Genomic DNA, 19,431 nt, shown 5'->3' with positions numbered 1-19,431 from the left:
AAAAATAATGAAGTTGAGATTATCTTACTCCTGCATCGCTACCATCTTTAAGCGCAGAATCTCCACGCCATTGCACTCTTTGGTTAGATGGCAATTTTCCTGAACGTTGGCCCTCATAAAACAACAAAGACTTTGTCAGAGCTTCACCATATTCAAGTGAAGCAACTCCATGAGCCAATAAAATGATACACAGGCTAACCAAACTAAAGACTTTGATTGAAGACATTGCTCTTTGATGTATAATAGTGTGAAGAATAATGCCTATAGCTAGAAGATAATAATTTTCCTCCGATAACTGGGAATTTATAGAGTTATCAATATAGTATTCGTTCAGAGACAATGGGCCGCTTTTTACTTCTTTTCTATAATAGACCCGTAATTGTAGGTCTGGGGGTCCCACCATTTTGGAAGAGAATAATGAACATTCCCGTATAGGAAGATTTAGAAAATGTATTTTCTTAGAAGGGTAATTCTATGATACCATACTTTTTTGTTTGGGTATAGTATCTACCCAAATCTTAGTTGTTAATTTAATGTTGTTACGTGTTATCTACTAAAAAAAAATTTTGACTTACCTCTAATACTTTTTTAATTGGACATCTCTTGTTATTTTAAATATATAATGATAAGTAGTAGTAAATTTTAATCTCTACATTTTATTTAGTTAAATGGTTGATGTGACAATTTCTCGATAAAACAAAAAGAGATTTCAGTTAAAAAAAATGCTGGAGGTAAGTCACACTCAAAAATAATACTGATTCTTAAAAAAGAAGGGTATTGTAAAATTTTCCATTTACGAAATATATAATATATTCTTCATCTTTTTTGTGTAAATAGTTCAAATGATTGATATGAATGAGGAATGAATTGGTTAGAGATTGAGGGTTTTATTTTATTTTATTTTATTTTTGGAAAGAATCACACATTGTTGTTTAGATTAATGAACGTGTGATTTTTATAGGCAAGATTTAGGTAAATTCTTTAGGTTAGTTTTATTAATCTAATTATTTAATCAACATATTTTGATTTTTTGTAATTTTTTCTTCAAATGTTGCCACATAATTTTTCGAAAAAGAACATTTTTCACGTTATCAGATTATATATAATTATATAAAATTTGGCTTTTAGAATGATTCAATATAAATAGTTTTAAACTATGTTAGGTTATAAGCTAATTTATTTTGGATAATTCTATAATTATAATAACAATATTGAAGATGTTAAAAGTACTATAAGTTTTATTGTAAGGGTATATTTGGTAGATTGTAATAGGCACTATAATATAATAATTATTTCTTATTAGGTGTAATAATTTCTAAAACAAATATATTTTCAAATAAACAAATTTTCCATATATAGATAAAAATTATAAAAAAAAAAAAAAAACAAAATAACCCATCCCTCTCTCTCAAGTTAAAATATATATATATATATATATGAGATGGGTTCAAGTTACACCTGGTGTAATTTCACAAGAATTACACCTTTTTTGGACCATTGGTTTGTATTAGATCTAAGGGTGAGAAAAACATTCATAGTCATGTATTTATTGCTCCCTAGAAATTAGTAACTAAGTCATTAATTCTTCTTATTAAAGATAGAAAAATTAAAAATAGCATTAATTATATTAATATAATTAATATATATATATTAATTATAGATTATAAATAAGTAAATATCATTCCTTAATGAGATGGGTTCAAGTTACACCTGGTGTAACTTCACAAGAATACACCTTTTTTGGACCATTGATTTGTATTAGATCTAAAGGTGAGAAAAACATTCATAGTCATGTATTTATTGCTCCCTAGAAATTAGTAACTAAGTCATTAATTCTTCTTATTAAAGATAGAAAAATTAAAAATAGCATACTCTCTGCTCTCCATCATCATCATCTTCTCTCCCTCTCTCACATGGTCTTTTTCTCTAAAAAAAAAGGAAAAACAGCATGCTTCATAATTTTGATAGTAATGATCAAAGTAAACTTCTTTAAGAGTATGAATATATATATATATATATATATGTTGTTAAAAGGTTGAAAGCCATGTTTGATTTCTTATTCCTTAATCAAAAGAAATCTTGTGCAACCACGACTAACTTGAATCGTATAAGGATTGAAGTTTCATCATTTTACGAAAATTCTAGCTTTTTGTCCTTTACCAAGTACTTAACGACACCATTCATGAACTTTGGAATAATTTTAATTTGGAATGAGAATTATTTAAGCAAAACAGGAACACAGGTAACAATCCAAAATCATTTTTTAAATTGCAAACTTAACAGCTGAACAAAACTTCAATTGTTATTGTCTTTCTTGTCTTCAAGCCCACAATTGACACCCACAAGATAGAACACAAGACCATGTGAGAGAGGGAGAGAAGATGAAGATGATGGAGAGCAGAGAGTTAATGCTGTTTTTTACTTTTCTATTTTTAATAAGAAGAATTAATGACTTAATTACTAATTTCTAGGGAATAATAAATACAAGACTATGAGTGTTTTTTGACCCTTAGATCTAACAGTAATCAATGGTTTACAAAAAGGTGTAACTCTTGTGAAGTTACACCAGGTATAACTTGAACCCATCTTTTTTTTTTTTGAGAAAGAGGTAAGAGAAGGTTTATTAATGAAAATAACAAAAAGACAAATTACATCGCTAAGTCACCCTGGAATACAGCATCCAAGTCCTCGGGTAGTTCTTCCACCCAAACATCCATATCTGCAGATAAAACTGCTCTACGGGGAAGGGAATGTGCTAACTTATTTCCTTCCCTCTTAACATGATGAAAACTACACAACTCCAAACAAGAGCCCAGTTGACGAGTCTCCTCAATGACATGACCGTACATGGTGAGACATCTACCATGGTCGTTTAAAGCTTGTACAACCCGCATACAATCCCCTTCAACCATGACCTTGAAGACACTCAATTCTGCTACAAGAGTAACCGCACGCCTAGCTGCCAATGCTTCTGCCAATTCAATCGATTGGGGTTGCTTGATCTTCTGACTCAATATATATATATATATATATATTATTTTTAAAGAAATATAATTGTATAAGTAAAATATTTTCTAAAATAAATTTTAAGTTTTATTATAATGTTACAACTCAACCAAACTTAAGAATAGATTTTTATTATAACATATTTTATTTCTAGTAATAAAAATTATCATTCATGTTATAATACTTATTCAGTGTGCCAAACATGCCCTAAGGACATGTTTGATAGGGGTGTGCGCAGTTTGGTCGGTGCGGTTTTTTGCCAAATCTGTCGTTGAACCGATAGGAATTAGTTTCCTCATAAACAAAATAGATGCACGCTACCAAGGGTTAGTTTTCCGACTTATAGCGGTGCGGTTTCATTAGTTTGAAGTGTGTGTGTATATATATTATAACAAATTCACCCAAATTGAGGCAGTCTTGAGCTTTACCAAATTACTCACGAATTGAACTTGATTAAAGTAGACTTAGCTTAATAATATCAAAACTCAATCAAGTTTAGCTCGTCTTATTTACTGAATAGATGCAATTGTTATAAAAATATACACTGACATTGATATTCTTGTCCACTTAACTATTTATGCCTCCAAGTTTATGATAAAGACAGTTCTTTGTCGTTATCTATTGTGGCTTATCTGAAGAAATTTAAATAGAGAACAAAGGATAATTTATGGATTAGTTTGAGGTTTTTCAGCCTCCTTAAAAGATAATATTTGGATGATAATATCTGATATCTCTTATTTCGATAACCATTGAATTTACACAAGCAGATATGAACAATCCAAAACATAAAATTCGGACCACTAAACACAACGTGATCCTCTAGGGTTCCAACTCCTAAAATTTAGAACCAAATAATAACAAAACTCCAACTCCTAAAAACTAAAACAAAATAACAACTCCTCCAATGTATTCACATTTGGTATACTATAATAGGCATTGTAATGTTATTCCGATGGTTTAGTTAATTTTTATTATAATTTGATTATGTTTTTATTACAAGTAATAGTCATTCCTTATGAATAGCTATTCATTAAAATGAGGAATAACTATTTCTTTATAAAAGGACTGTAATAGTTACTCTTTAGTAAGTGTAAAATTTCTAAAATTAGGGCATGTTTGGTACATTGAATGAGGATTACGATAGGAATCGTAATCTTTATTACTGAGAATAAAATGTGTTGTAATGGAATAATTAAACTTATTCATAAGTTTGGTTGTAAGTTGTAAAATTAGAATAAAATTTAAGATTTTTTTAAAAAAATATCTTGCTCATAAAATTATATTATCCTTTTTTCTATTTTAGGCAGAGAATGATGTTGAACGAGTTCTAGCTTTGGAGCTGTGATCTTTTGATAAACACTTGGTCATGTTTTTGTCATGTTCGAGATGCATGGGCTACCCATATATAGGCTTAATGTAGAAACAACTATTGAACTCGAAAGATTGGTAAGAAAGGTAATGAAAGGAAGATCTAATTGGGGGTGACTTTTTATGAGGAAGGGTGGAAATTGACATTTCCACACCTCTTAGCCCAAGTCAAAAGGTCCTCTTGAATCAAGATAAGGAAGTTTGGGTCTCCTTCAAGTATGAAAAATTTCCACACTTTTTTTATTGGTGTGGTATGATTTCGCATGATGATAAGGAGTCCGACATTTGGTTTGCAAGCAAGGGTTGTTGTCCCTCGATCAATAGGGTTACGGAGCTTGGCTATGTGCCTTTTATCTCTCTACGGGGCTAATTTCTATTACCTCCTCCTAACTTCTTTGTACTTCTAACCAGCTCATTAAAATTTCCAAAACATTACCAGGAAACTTCATTTAATTTTTAAGCTGACAAATCAAATTCCAATATTCAAACTGATATGCATGAAATATATATAATAAAGTGCCCTCATATTTGTATCTTTAGCCTCATTATTATGTTAATTTGTGACTGATTATAATCTATATCTTTATTTTATAGGTTATAAAGGTTTTACATGCTAGTGGGCTTTATTTGAGACAAAATGATAGATCGTAATTTAAGTGGGCTGAACCCAAATCAAACTTGAAAACCTACAAGATGAAAATGGAATTAAATGAGCGGATTTGTGTAAAAAAGAAGGCTAATGGACTTTACTTTTACAAGGGCTATAATGAAGTCAAAGTAAGATCCAATTAAATTTAAGTCCAATTGGAGCAAGAAATGAGAAAATTTGCACCAAATCCAAGTCCAATTGGGAGTAAGATTCCAGTCTGCACACTAGTTAGTATTTTGGACATAACTTTTGGCTCAGATGTCCAATTAAGATGATTCAAGTTTGGATGGAAAGCTAACTTAAAAGGCTACACAACTTTTTAGTTTATCCAAAGTCCAAATTCTGACGTTAAAGGGACCAAAAATGTTGGTTAGGTGAAACTTGAAAACCTGAGAAAATTCTAGTTGTAATAGGATTACTTGACCTATTTAAAGGCTCTTTAGGGTAGGACTACTGGGGCTAGAGCACACAACATAAAATAGGAGCAAGAGGGCAGTGCCACATGTGGTTTCCTATATTACTTTTCTCTAGCACTGTGACTTCTCTCTTTCATTCTAATTTTGTTTTATTTGTCTAGTTTAATATTGCTTAGTATTTTATTTTTGTGGTTTATTTCAATTACTATGAGTAGCTAAATTTTCAATTAAGGTTGAGGATGAAACCTTGTTAAGAATTATTAGTATTATTTATGTGATTTGATTTTTCCCATAGTAGTTGTTCTTTAATAATTTAAATTGTTCTTGCTTCATCTCAATTGATTTTTCCCATAGGAACTAAATTGATTGTGAACCCAAAATGTAGGGACTAAAATGGTGTTTTCGCCTTTATGATATGGTATGAAGTAAATAAGTGTCAGGGGTTTATAATTTCTATAGGCTTATCATATAATTGCTAGATAATTCTATTTGCCAAAGTTTATTAGTATTGGGCTTTGAGTAAAACATTTATATTTGATAATCATAGTATTTTGCCAAGTATTGTTAGTCTTGGGCTTTTGAAATAACTATGATTTACCAAGCATTACTAGTCTTGAGCTTTTAAAATAATATGATAATATTTGCTATATAATATTGGGATTTGAAATAATTGTGTCAAGCGGTAATAGTCTTGGGCTCTAAAATGTTGGTTTGCCAGTAATCGTCTTGGGATTTTGATATTACCAAGTAGTAATAGCCTTAGCCTTTGATGTTGTCAAGTTGTAATTGTATTGGGCTTTTGATGTTGCCAAATGGTAATCATCTTAAGTTTTGATAGATATTGCCAAGTAGTCAGCTTGGAATTTGATAAATATTGTTATGGTTCTTTAGGCATGGGTTTAGATAAAATGGGATGTCTGTATTGGGGTATCGTTTTGGGATTTTCCAAGCAATGGTAAGAGAGGATAAAATTTGTGATTTTTGGGCTTTATGGTAATGATTTATTTTTGTGGACCAATATGGTAAAAAGATAGGAAATATTTGTGGAGGCCCAAAATAATTTGTGGAGGATATTTGGATATTTTTTGGTCCCAAGCAATGGTAAGAGAGGATAAAATTTGTGATTTTTGGGTTTTATGGTAATGATCTATTTTTGTGGCCCAATATGGTAAAAAGATAGGAAATATATGTGGAGGCCCAAAATAATTTGTGGAGGATATTTGGATATTTTTTGGTGTGTAGGTAAGTAAGATCAAGTAGGATTGAGACATGTGACGTGAAAAATTGTACCCCAAAAACATTTCAGTTGGATATTTTAAAAGTGTATACAATTGTCCTCATAATTTACGACAACTCGACAAGTACTTATCTATTAATCTATTAATTTAGAGTTGATTTGAATGATATGATATAAATTAGTCAATCCTATGAGAACCTATATGACTTTCTCTTTTTTTAATCATTCTATGGTCGTTTCAATTTGGCTTTTTCATGGGAAAGCATTGTATCCTACTTAATATTGTCATATTAGTAGACGACTTTGAAATACTAGAGTTCATAAAATAGATGAAATGAAATGGTAAAGAGTTTTGTAATTTAACTGGTTTTGTTTGGTGTTTTTATGGAGAAGTTCAGAGTTCAAATACTCTCTTACGCGCTATAACTTATAACTATCAAATTTATCTCAAAATTTTTTTTTTTTTTGATAAAATGAGTGCAATCAATTGAGTTTCCCATTTTCACCTTTCACCTATTGGGTTCCCGAATCCCAATTTCACTTTTGAAACCAAAAAACTTGAAAGCATTATTGGCTGCCAAATTCCATTAGTTTTCCATGTAAACTAATTTCACAAAAAGCAATTCTACATACACAATATTTTCTTACAATAAATTTCATAATAGTTAGGTTGCCAAGTTGTTATTTATTCTTATTTGGGCTCACCACTTTATTGTCTACTATTTACAACTTGTCATTTCATTAATTGTGGAAAAAAAAATTGTTTAAGAAAGAATCTCTAGAGTTCAGGGTAAACTAAAGCATTTTTGTGCAAATGCATGGAAAACTTGGTTTAATCAATAATAATAATAATAATAATAATATTCTATTATCATATTGTTATAAGTAAGTTTGGAAACTTTTTTGATTTGTCAAAAGAGTACTCGTTTGATACAAAAGGATAAAACTTTTTCTTTTTTATATACATACATAAGATAATATTTCAAACATATTGCATCCGCTCTATAATGATTGCACTTCATTATCAAATCAAGACACTTGTTGGTTTTTAGCGTAGGTGAGAATCAAACCTCAAATCTCTTATTTAATGACAAGAAACTTTATTAGTAGAGCCAACTTAAATCCATCAAAAGGATAGCACCTAGAACAAGTGAAAATTGTCCAAGTAAAAAATACAAATATATAACCTTTGAGAAAGTTAACAACAATTTAATAATTAAATAAAATAGATTTTTAACTCAAGAAAAAAAGCCTTTGATAATAATAATAATAATAATACAGATTTTACTTTTGTGTGTGTGTGTGGTAGTACCAAATACAGTGTTTAGTCCAGGAAGCATCTTTAACACAAAGCTTAAGAGATGATTCCCCAGCTCATACATTGGTGGATTGTTTAAATAATAAATGTACATAAGATGAAAAAGCATAACACCTCTTAAATGAATGAGTCTACTTCAACTAATTGCAAGTAAACAGCACTTGGATATGTGCCTATTCTGCATCTCAAGATTGGGTCAAATTTTCTTTTCTCAATTTAGGGCAAGTGAGATCCCGTTTTCCTCTTAAGAATAAGGATTAGTGATACAGGAAAAGCTAAAAAAGCTACTATGGTTGGGAATTAACATGACACGAATGACAAAGATGACTAAAAGTCTAAAAATTCAGAAGATATACAAAATACAAAGATTCAATCTTTGGAAGGAAAAAAGAAGTTACACTTCAAGTTCTGACATATAATATGAAGATTTATATACAAAACCAAAACAAAACAAAACAAAACAAACAAACCTGATATGTTCCCACGAGTGATCAAATAAATGCATTATTCACAACTATCCAAACCAATTCTGTCTCTCAAGTATCTGCCACATTTTGAGAATACAAAATCCTTAATCATGTATCACACATGATATAACTGCAGTAATCTTTGCTTGTCCATTAGTTACACTATCTATTTGGGAGAGAAGTCTATGGGTACAACAAAATATCACAACACTTTCACAACCTTGTTTTGAGTTGAGGTGGGTCCAGGTGTAGTATTATTTTCTTTTATTTTGACTTATGGAGGGCTGACAACTCAACTTGTAGTGAAATGTTGTAAAATTTTGTTGTGACTCACTATAGAAGAACTCATCTAACCGGAGGCAGTGCCTTGTGGTACTATATCCAAATATGAAGAATCCAACCAAGGCTCGAATGCTCCTTGATGTGACAAATTCTGGCACAATATATATCATCAATAAGCATTAGTCAGCAGTAGGTGAAATAAAAAGATACGCACTAATTAGAACAGAGTCTAGAAACATTGAAAGTTGCTTAGAATTTCAATTACATGGTTGAAATAGCTTTTGCCTTAACACTTTGATAAACAAGTAAAACAAATAACAAAGTTCAATGAATCAGACTGTTTCAAAAACTATCATTCCAATGGGCTGAATTTGGTTGAAGGAAATAGTGTAATGGTAATACAAACAATTGTGAGGTGCAGGCTACGTTCTAGGTGAAGCATGCTTAAAGCAAAGAACACCAAGCCTTCAATGTGTTTGGAGCTGTTTCAATCAGCGCATTGACTTTTTCTTAGCTTATTTAGTATATTTTTAGGTGAACTTACCAACATGAAAAAGTTGAAACAAAATGACATATACTAAGTATAAAACAGGTTGAATAAGGAGCTGAATCTTTAGTGCATAATAAAAAAATAACTACCTTTAGATCCCCACCCAACCAGTTATTACAGGACCAATCGCTACCCCAAAGTTAGGGCGCCGAGAGGCACATTATGCTTAGTTGTTATCAGAAGTGATAATTTCGATCAAAATGATGCCTGTGTACTAGCCACTTTAGGTGATAAACATGGTTCTCTATCAGGAAAAATCTTTTGTTGCCAACAGAAAGAGATTCTAGAATAAGTGCCATCTAGATGATCTAAAGAAGGAATTGACCATTTTTTTTTAGAATTGATTGTACTTCTCTCTTGGTGTACTAGTTTTTTTTTTTTTTTTTTTTGCCCTAATACAATTTTTCATTACTTACCAAAAAAAAAAAAAAGGATTTTTTTTTTTTTTTTTTTTTGCCCTAATACAATTTTTCATTACTTACCAAAAAAAAAAAAAAGGAAGGAACCAACCAAGAAAGGAGAAAGGAAAAGGTTCAAAAGGAGGAAAGAAAAGTGTGAAGACACAATTTAATTAGAGGGATTTGATGAGTTGGATTATCAATCATTTTTTTAAATGGTAAGTTGTACACACATCCAGTGAATCTTGAACCCATAACCTCATCCTTCACCTTAATCTTACAAAGGAATGAGGTGTCATTTAAGCTATAGCTAATTGGCATAATTCAATATCATTAACGAGGGACATAATTTAATATTATCATCCTCAATAGAAGTAATGCTCTCAAAATAAAAGGGTATTCACTGGAATTGATCAAGTTTGAATGACAATGGAAAGCATACTCTACAACATAAAAGAGCAGGTAACAGAAAAAGATTCCACTATACCACCAGCAGGTGCAGCCAGGGGTGGGGAGAGCTTTGGCATATTTTCCCAGAATAGTGGAAAAAAAAATGAAGACTATCATCAATTTATGGGCAAGGTCCAATATGAGGAGAGACAAGAGAGTCCAACCATTAACTTATAATATGGTTAGCAAGATCTGAGTGATGCAATAGCAAAGTACTACTATCTACAAACTTCAAAATCATGAATATCAATTTTCTTCGTGTAAATGCAATTTTGGGCAAAGCCTTTTCATTGAATCCACAATTTGCCTGATATCATCGGACCCTAAGTGTGTACAAAAGATAATCGAATTGCACTAGTATAAACTATATTATGTGTAGTACAAACAACAACAACAGCAGAAAAATCAACCAAACTTTGGGATCGGCTATGAATCCTTGACAAACTAGGTAAGGTATGCCACATGTATTCTCTTCCGCTATTCTATCCTATCCAAAATAATATCCATTGTCATCTTCTTAATTGGCATGGTCATTTTTACTACTGATGTTATTTTCGGTCTTCCTCAATCTTTTTCATTCCCTCTACTTGAATCAACCCACTCTTCCTCGTTGGTGCGTTATTTGCTCTCTTTTGCACATGACCAAACCATCTCAAGCTCATTTCAAATCCTAAGTTTCATTGTCTTTCCATTTATCCATTTTGAAATTCTCATTTCAACTACACTAATTTTGTGAATATGGTGATTCTTCTCAATAGTTCAACATTCAACACCATAGAACATAGCTAATTTTATAGCAGTCTATTATTACTACTACAATTTACTTTTTGGTATCGTTTAGGACAAAAAAGAAGAGTTTTAGTTTAGAGCCAAATACAAAATAATCACACCTATCATTTTATCTTCATAGAGCAGTCTACCTTATTTTAATCACTCCATTCGAATATATGCTGAAAATTTCAGCCAATTTCATGCATTCTTGCATTAAACCATAAGATCAAACGTTAAGAAGTTCACTTGAACCTTTTTATACCCTGATTAGCTCATAATCCTAATATCAAAACTCCTGGTCTCCAGTCTCCTACCTCTAAATATAGAGGGGAAATGAGAGGGAATGAGGGATTGAGGTGGGGTAAACAAACTTTTATGGAAGAATAAGATTAACAAGGCATGAAGTTCAAGTTCATGTTATTTAGTCCTAAATAATTGATGTGAAATGATAATCTCTGTTTGGTTGTTTAAACCATTCTGAAACAAATCAAACTAGCGGCATAAGATCTAGAAGAATTCAACAAATATGAGACATTTGCAAAAACTAAACATTCTCACCGTTAACCAATAGAAAAATCCACGTAGAAGATTCAAAACTTTAGGAAGATCATGATGTACTAAATTTATCATTTCAGCAAGATCTGCAACATCATAAACCAATTCATAAAACATTCAACAGTATATTTCATTTCAAACAATACAAATATTTCATTGAATCAAGATCCACACAAATAAGCATTATGTAAGTTTGTAAACATTAAGAACAATGAAAAAATTAAGGAAACAAACACATAGAAAAGCAAATAGAATAATTTGAGATTCACTCAGCAATCATAGGAAAGCAAATAGAATAAAATGAGATTCACTCTGCAATACAGATTCTGACCTTTGGTCATACTTGGAATTGCAGTCGCCACTAAACTTACAAAAGATAGAATTGCATCAAATGATTCAAAATAACAAGGATCAATGATCAAGATCATAAACAGAGAAAGGAAAAAATGAAAACAATATCTGACATAATTCTCATAAATTTTCAAGAATGCTGCAATGAAATGAAATAAATGGAATTAGAAAATAGCCAAACCAACATTAGAAATTAAAAGAGCTCACCTACATATAGGCTATAGCTAAACAACCATAATGGAAAATTGATGGATCTTGACAAAAGAGCAATTAAGTCAAAGATAGCTGTCTCACACTCTCACTCTCACCAGCAGCTTTACAAAAGAATTATCTACATCAGGTATCAATGTGGTAAACAAAGTGAGAAATGGAACATGGTAGGCCACTAATCCCAGAACTAAATGATGGGCTAGGTTTATGGTCAAGCAATTAAAAAAAAAATTCAGACAAAGTTAAATTCTGATAAGATCATTCTAATCACATACTATGAAATAGGCCATGAGATTAAAAATACTCATTGGTGCTGATTTGAGTTGCCACGTAATAAGTTAGAGGAAATTTCCTCTAAACCTGTTTGGAGGAAAATTGTGTCCAAAAAGGGTGAGGGGTCAGCTACTTCAATCCTATTTGCAATTGTAATTGGAATCATGTGATATAACATGCAAAAAATGTAGTAAAAAATGTACTCCCTCTGTCAAGCAATAAATGAATTTGCAAAATGACACACATTAATGAAACAAAATAAACATTGTAATCTTCCAAAATGCTTTTAGGAGGGCAAAGTGTTTTGAATTATCCTACGCCTCCCATCTTGGGCAATTTACAAAGAGTATTATGCCTGTTTTGTTTGATTAAAATGCAACAAACAATGTGTTAGAGAATGTGTTTTATATGTTTATCATCACAGCCACAATCATTCAAAGAAAGATAAATCAAAAAGTCAAAAATAAAAGCAGCTAGTAAATCCATATCTAACTTACCAGAATAGTGATCTCGATATGATTTTCCTAGACGACCTACATCATATACTTTTATACCACCACGCAAGTCTCTATGGCGTTGCATTGGTTTGCGATAAGAAAATTCATGGAAGAGTACCTCATACTCCTTCGGGTTGTAAGGCATTCTAAGAACTTCCATCAGTTTCTCCTTAAACTGAGAATTACCACTTCCAATAGTTCTCTTTGCATGCCACTGGTGGTGTACATCCTTCTCAATGATACAAAGAGCAATACAAGAAAATTCCAAAAAACATAAAATCGATAGGTAATGAACCAATAGGGTACAAAATTCATATACAAAAAGAAAGCAAAGTTGTTGTGAAGTTGGATACATACAGCCGAGTTCATTACCAACTTATTTGTAACAGCAAGCTTTTCTGTTTCAGCTAAAGTTTCGTAAGCATCATCCTCAAGTTTCACCTAGTGACATGCAAACCAATACAAGCTAAGTTCATACATAAAATCTATTGGAAATACATATACAAAAACCTTTCTTCTTCTTTTTTTTAAGCATTATAATGCCAAAATCATATGCAAACAAGGAAGAATATGAGAAATTGTAGCCAAACTAGGTACGTACAGCTGAGTTTGCTTCAAACTTTGTGGTATGAAGTGAAGTTTCACCACCAACGTTTTGAGCTTTCAATCGTTTCCCCCTTTTGGCCAAAATATCTGCAGCAATGTCATCTAATTTCCGACGATTCAAGAACAACCGATAACTTTCAGAATATAAACTGGAACCCTCACCCATCCCATTAGAAAACTGATTTGCAGGTTCTAATTTCTCCATCTTTATTGCCTTCAAAATCTTTGGTTTTGTATGTGGAACTTCTGGACTTTTCGGATCTCCTCTCTTCACAGAATTCCTCCAGTCTTCTTTTCTTGAAGTCACTGAATTCCTCCTATCTTCTTTACTTGGAATCGTTGAGAATATCATATCTTCTTCTCTTGGAATTGCTAAGTTCCTCCTATCTACTGCTCCTCTTGGAGTTGTCAAGTTACTCTTATTATTTTCTTTTAGAGTGGTCCAACTGATCCCATTCCCATTAGACAGCGAGTTGTCCTCCCCTTCGTACTTTATATAAACAGGCATCACACCCTCTCCAGAGATTTCCAGTATATAAGAATTCCCATCTCTGCTCAAATTATCCAAAAACATCTTGTATTGTGGATCTAAATCATTATCGACATCATCATCTTGTTTTTCTTCAAAAGACTTCCCATCTCCCCTCAAATTATAAGTGAACATCTTGTATTGTGGATCAAAATCATTATCACCGTCATCATCTTCTTTTCCTTCAAAAGACCAGGATTGTTCTTCACTGTACTTACCTAAGGCAAACAAGAAATTCTTGTAATCCTCATCCATTAGTGGACCATCTTTACCATCATCACCCAAGGTTGTTCTAGGTTTCTTTGAAGCACGAGAAGAAGTGGGCTCAAACTTGCAACGACCAAAGTGCAATCTCTTCGATGACCTCTGCAACTTCACATCAATAATGCAGTCTAAATTTTCAGGAATAGACAGCTTGTCTGATACTGGAACGAAGTATTTCTCCTTAGCCTTAGAGGCTGCCATTCTGGTTTTAGGAACTGCAATACACAAGTGCCAAGAATAAAAACAGGCAATGTCCCTGCCATTCTGCCATATATCTCAACGGGGCATGACATGACACTACATGAACAAACAAGGGAACGAAGCAAATCATGGTATAAAAATGAGAACACCATGCCAATAGCCTTTTATAAGAAAAACCCAGATTCAAATCCTCCTAACCATTGAATTTCAACAACACAAAAAAAAAAAAAAAAAATGCAGCAATTAGAAGTAATAGTAGTTCCATTATCACAAGCCTCAGAACCTAGAGTGTGAACAAATTGTACAAATAATAACCCTTTTTTATGATCTTTATTGTACAAATTATTCTCATAAGCTAAAGCTAAGTCATCCATATTACAGTTACAGAAATAATTTCATCATACAAGGAAATTGGAGTTTTGGTAACTCCGAAAATCCCCAATTCTTAATTTCAATTCCACAAATAAAAATCAGAAGATAATCTCAACTAAAGTTCAATTACGTGATTAACAATCAACAATCTGGATTATAAAAATGGGGCCCAAAAAACCCTAACCCTAACCCTAAACCTAACAATGCAATCACTTGAAAGTGCGGGAGAAATTACAAACCGGTCGGAGATCGACGATATTCCGGCGACGGAAGGTGACGTGGGGATCGGAATTCCGGCCACTGAGGCTTGCTTTTGCTGGCTTTTGTCTTCTTCTGTTTTTTCTTTTCTATTTTAGAAATTAATTTTTGGGTTACACTTTAGGGTTTGAAATTCAACCATATAATTTTTTTTTTTCTTATCACGTTTCACGATGTTTTGAAATTTGAATTGATATAGAAAAATGCTAAAGTTACAAACTATTTGGCTTTTGATTTTCCATTTTTATTGAATCTAAATGACTTTTTTAATTTTTTTTAAATGTTAAATTAAAAGTTATACCCATTAATTTTATTCAAAATTTCACTTTCCATTTTTTCCAAGAAATTTTTAAAAAAAAATTTTTGATCAAAATTGAATTAATTTCTACAACTTCTTTCTTCTAAAAAAAAATTCTACAACTTCTCATTAATTCATTTAAGATATTCAATTTAGTCCTTTTGTCCTGTTCAATTAAAATGCGCCACAAATGTTTAAAAATAATATTGTTTTGCTAGTTAAGGAAGTGGAGAAATGAATAAAAGTATAGACTAACATGAATAAAGCAAAGTTACAGCAATGAATTATTTGGACAAAATTAGAGAGTATAATTTGTAGTTTAGTGAGAAAAAAATATTTACCAACCAAAGTCATTTTAAGCAACTTCAGTTTTGAGCCAATTGCCATAGTTTGAGAGGTTTTGGTTGATTGAGCATGTATAGTTCTGGAAGTTGCAAATGAATTTTTCTTTCAGCTAGTCAAACCCAGTTAAGATTCTGTTCAGTAAGCAATTTTGCGTTTATACCATTTTGGGTGGAGGGAAAGGCCTGGAGTGTAGAGCAAATGTGAAATTGCTGAGAGGGCTGAAGTTGGTCTAATGTATAGTCGGTAAAAGGGGTACCTTTCCCCAATGGTCAATGAAGAAGCTATGTACATATAATGAGAAATTATAATGTTCGTTTGATTCGATAGTGTTTGTTTTTTCTAATTGTTATCCTTGGTATCTTGTGAACCACAATTCATATAGACTACATATTAAAATGTTAATTGTTAAGTCTATTTTTTTGGCTAGGGGTAAATCTAAATTTATATGCTCTGCATAAGAGCATGCCTTGTTTCGAATCAAATTATTAAAATATATTACAAAGGAGTCAAACTTTTATAAAGAGATGGTATTGTAACACAATGAGGCTCACACTTATCATTGTGGTCGATATGCTAAACTCTCAATGACAAAATTATTTGAATAATTTTTTAAAAAAGGACTGGGTTGTTCGTTTTTGGTAAAATCGATCAATTGTGCTTAATTGTTTTTAGCTTTTCTATTGGTAATTTTTGTTATTGTGGAAATTTTTGGAGAGAAACTTATTGCTTTTGATGGGTCTAAATATAATAATAATTTTATGAAACAAAACTGCATAGACACTTTAATTGGGGTGGTTATACTCGTGTCGGACACAGTCATTTAACACTTCTGCACACGTAGATCTAATGAATATGTCTAAAAAATATAAAACTTGGTGTAGTAGCCTTGATTGATGACTATTTCATACTGGATCTGTAGTTTCAATTCAAGTGTTTACTAAAAATTTTAAAATTGTCAACAATCTTTGTATTGGATTTTTTGCATAACTTGCTAATTATATAGTCACCCTATTTCCAACCTTAGACACCACAATAAACCCACAACTGTGATTTAGTTGCAGATATTGCATAAGAACAATTAGAGAGCACATAAGGTTACCAAAATGCCTCCGAAACCTAAAAAATGGCCAAAATAACCCTAAAGCCAAAAAAAAAATCAAAATACCCCCGAAAACTAAAAAATGACCAAAATACCCCCAAAATCTAAAAAATGGCCAACATAACCCTAAAACCTAAAAATGACCAAAATAACCTAGAAACCTAAAAATAATCAAAATAACCCTGAAACCTAAAAATGACCAAAATCACACTGAAGTCTAAAAATTGACAAAAATAATCCCGAAACCTAAAAATGACCAAAATACCTCCTAAACCTAAAAAGTGACCAACATACCACTGAAACCTAAAAATGACCAAAATACCCTCAAACCTCTAAAGTGATGAAAACACCCCTAAACTTTTGAAATGACCCAAATAAACCCAAAACCTCTAAAATGGCAACAAACAACATGAAACCTATAAAATTACCAAAAATACCCTGAAACCTCTAAAACGACCAAAATACCTCTAAACCTATAAAACGACAAAAATACCCTTAAAAATATCTAAAATGACTAACATACAACTAATCCTGTAAGATAAACAAAATACACCTAAAGCCTCTAAAATTACCAAAATAGGAGTTTGGGGTATCTTAGTCATTTTTTAAGTTTATGGGGTATTTTGGTCATTTTTTATGTTTAGGGAGTATTTTGGTAATTTTTTAGTTTTACGGGGGATTTTGGTAATTTTTTAGGTTTAGGGTGTATTTTTATCGACTTACAAATTTAAGGGGCTTTTTTGTCATTTTATAAGTTTCGAGGTATTTTGGTCATTTTTTAGATTTCGAGAATATTTTGGTCATTTTAACGTTTAGGGGTTATTTTGGTTGTATTTAGGTTTCAGGGGTATTTTGGTCATTTTTAGGTTTCTGGGGGTATTTCAGTTAATTTTTAGGTTTTGAAGGTATATCGATCATTTTTTAGGTTTAGGGGGTATTTTGGTCATTTTTAGGTTTAAGGGCTATTTTGGTCATTTTTAGGCTTCATGGTTATTTTGGCAATTTTTTAGGTTTCAGAGGTATTTTAGTAATTTTTTAGGTTTTGGAGGTATTTTGGACATTTTTGGGTTTAAGGGGTATTTTGGTCATTTTTAGGTCTCGGGGGTATTTTGGTCTTTTTTGGGTTTCAACGGTATTTTGGTCTTTTTTTTTTTTTTTTTTGTGTTTGGAGGTATTTTTGGTCATTTTTAGGTTTCAAGATTATTTTGGTCATTTTTTGGGTTCCAGGGGTATTTTGGTCATTTCATAGGTTTCGAGATTATTTTGGTAATTTATAGGTTTTAGGGGTATTTTGGTTATTTTTTGATTTTAGGGGTATTTTGGTCATTTTTTACGTTTCGGGGGTATTTTGATCATTTTTAGGTTTCGAGGGTATTTTAGTCATTTTCTTGAGCTTTGGGAGTATTTTGGTCATTTTTTGGATTTCAAGGGTATTTTGGTCATTTTTAGGTTTCAGGAGTATTTTGCTCATTTTTAGGTTTCAAGAGTATTTTGCTCGTTTTCTAGGTTTTAGGGGTATTTTGGTCATTTTTTAGGTTTTGGGGATATTTTGGTCATTTTTTGGATTCTAGGGGTATTTTGGTCATTTTGTAGGTTTCGAGATTATTTTGGTAATTTTTAGGTTTCAGGGAGTATTTTGGTGATTTGTGGGTTTCAAGGGTATTTTGGTCATTTTCTAGGTTTCAACGGTATTTTGGTCATTTTCTGGGTTTCATGGGTATTTTGATAATTTTTAGGTTTTGGGGTATTTTGGTCATTTATTTGGATTTTGGGGTATTTTGGTCATTTTATAGGGTTCGTGGTTATTTTGGTAATTTTGAGGTTTTTGGGTATTTTGGTCATTTTTTAAGATTTTAGAGTACTTTGGTCATTTACACTTAAAGGACATTTTGGTAATTTTGATAATTGGGTAATTGGTGGGTTAGGGTTTATCCATTATAATTGGGTTGGGTTGAGTTTGGGTTAAAAACAATTAGTTAAATGGGTTTTAATAGGTAAATGAGTTTTATATACCTAACTCAATTATGTCCACCCCAAACCCACTCATTTGACACTCCTAACTGCACAATGTGAAGATGGAACCGTCAAGTATGAGAAAAAAAATAAGGGAACCACCTAAAGTGACAAAAGAACTATCATATGTGATATTAAAACCGCACAATGTGAGAATGGAATCGTCAAGTGTGAGAAAAATGTAAGGGAATCACCCAATGTGACAGAAAAACTGTCATATGTGATGTTGGAATCGTAGAATGTGAGGATGAACCGTCAAATGTGAGGAAAAAAAGTAAGGGAATCACTAAATGTGAGAAAATAACTGTCACATGTGATGTTGAAACTGCACAATGTGCAAATGGAACCGTCAAATGTAAGAAAAAGTAAGGAATCTGTCAAATGTGAGAAAAGAATTGTCACTGTGATGTTGGAACTACACAATTTGAGAATGGAACCGTCAAGTGTGAGAAAAAAAGTAAGAGAACCACCCAATGTGAGAAAAGAACTGTCATATGTGATGTTGGAATCGCACAATATAAGGATGGAACCGTCGGATGTGAGAAAAACAAGTAAGAGAACCACCAAATGTGAGAAAATAATTGTCACATGTGATGTTGGAACTGCACAATGTGATGATGGAACCGTCAAGTGTGAGAAAAAAGTAAG

General features: G+C 31.8%; 1 protein-coding gene across 1 annotated transcript; it reads right to left on the bottom strand.

The window, feature by feature from the left end:
- Window positions 1-8,345: 8,345 nt before the first annotated feature.
- LOC112010380 (uncharacterized) lies at window positions 8,346-15,174 on the bottom strand. Its single transcript, XM_024042725.2, has 6 exons — window positions 15,010-15,174; window positions 13,400-14,412; window positions 13,156-13,239; window positions 12,799-13,027; window positions 11,471-11,553; window positions 8,346-8,894 (listed from the first exon to the last, which is right to left on the bottom strand). Exons 2-6 carry the CDS (start codon window positions 14,396-14,398, stop codon window positions 8,811-8,813), a joined length of 1,479 nt encoding a protein of 492 aa, XP_023898493.1. The 5' UTR covers window positions 14,399-14,412; window positions 15,010-15,174; the 3' UTR covers window positions 8,346-8,810.
- Window positions 15,175-19,431: the final 4,257 nt, after the last annotated feature.

The sequence above is a fragment of the Quercus suber genome, unplaced genomic scaffold, assembly GCF_002906115.3.
Source record: "Quercus suber isolate HL8 unplaced genomic scaffold, Cork oak 2.0 scaffold_75, whole genome shotgun sequence".
NCBI classification, from domain to species: domain Eukaryota; kingdom Viridiplantae; phylum Streptophyta; class Magnoliopsida; order Fagales; family Fagaceae; genus Quercus; species Quercus suber.
The sequence above is the reverse complement of the archived record's forward strand: the minus strand, read 5'-3'. Positions and strand labels throughout refer to the sequence as shown.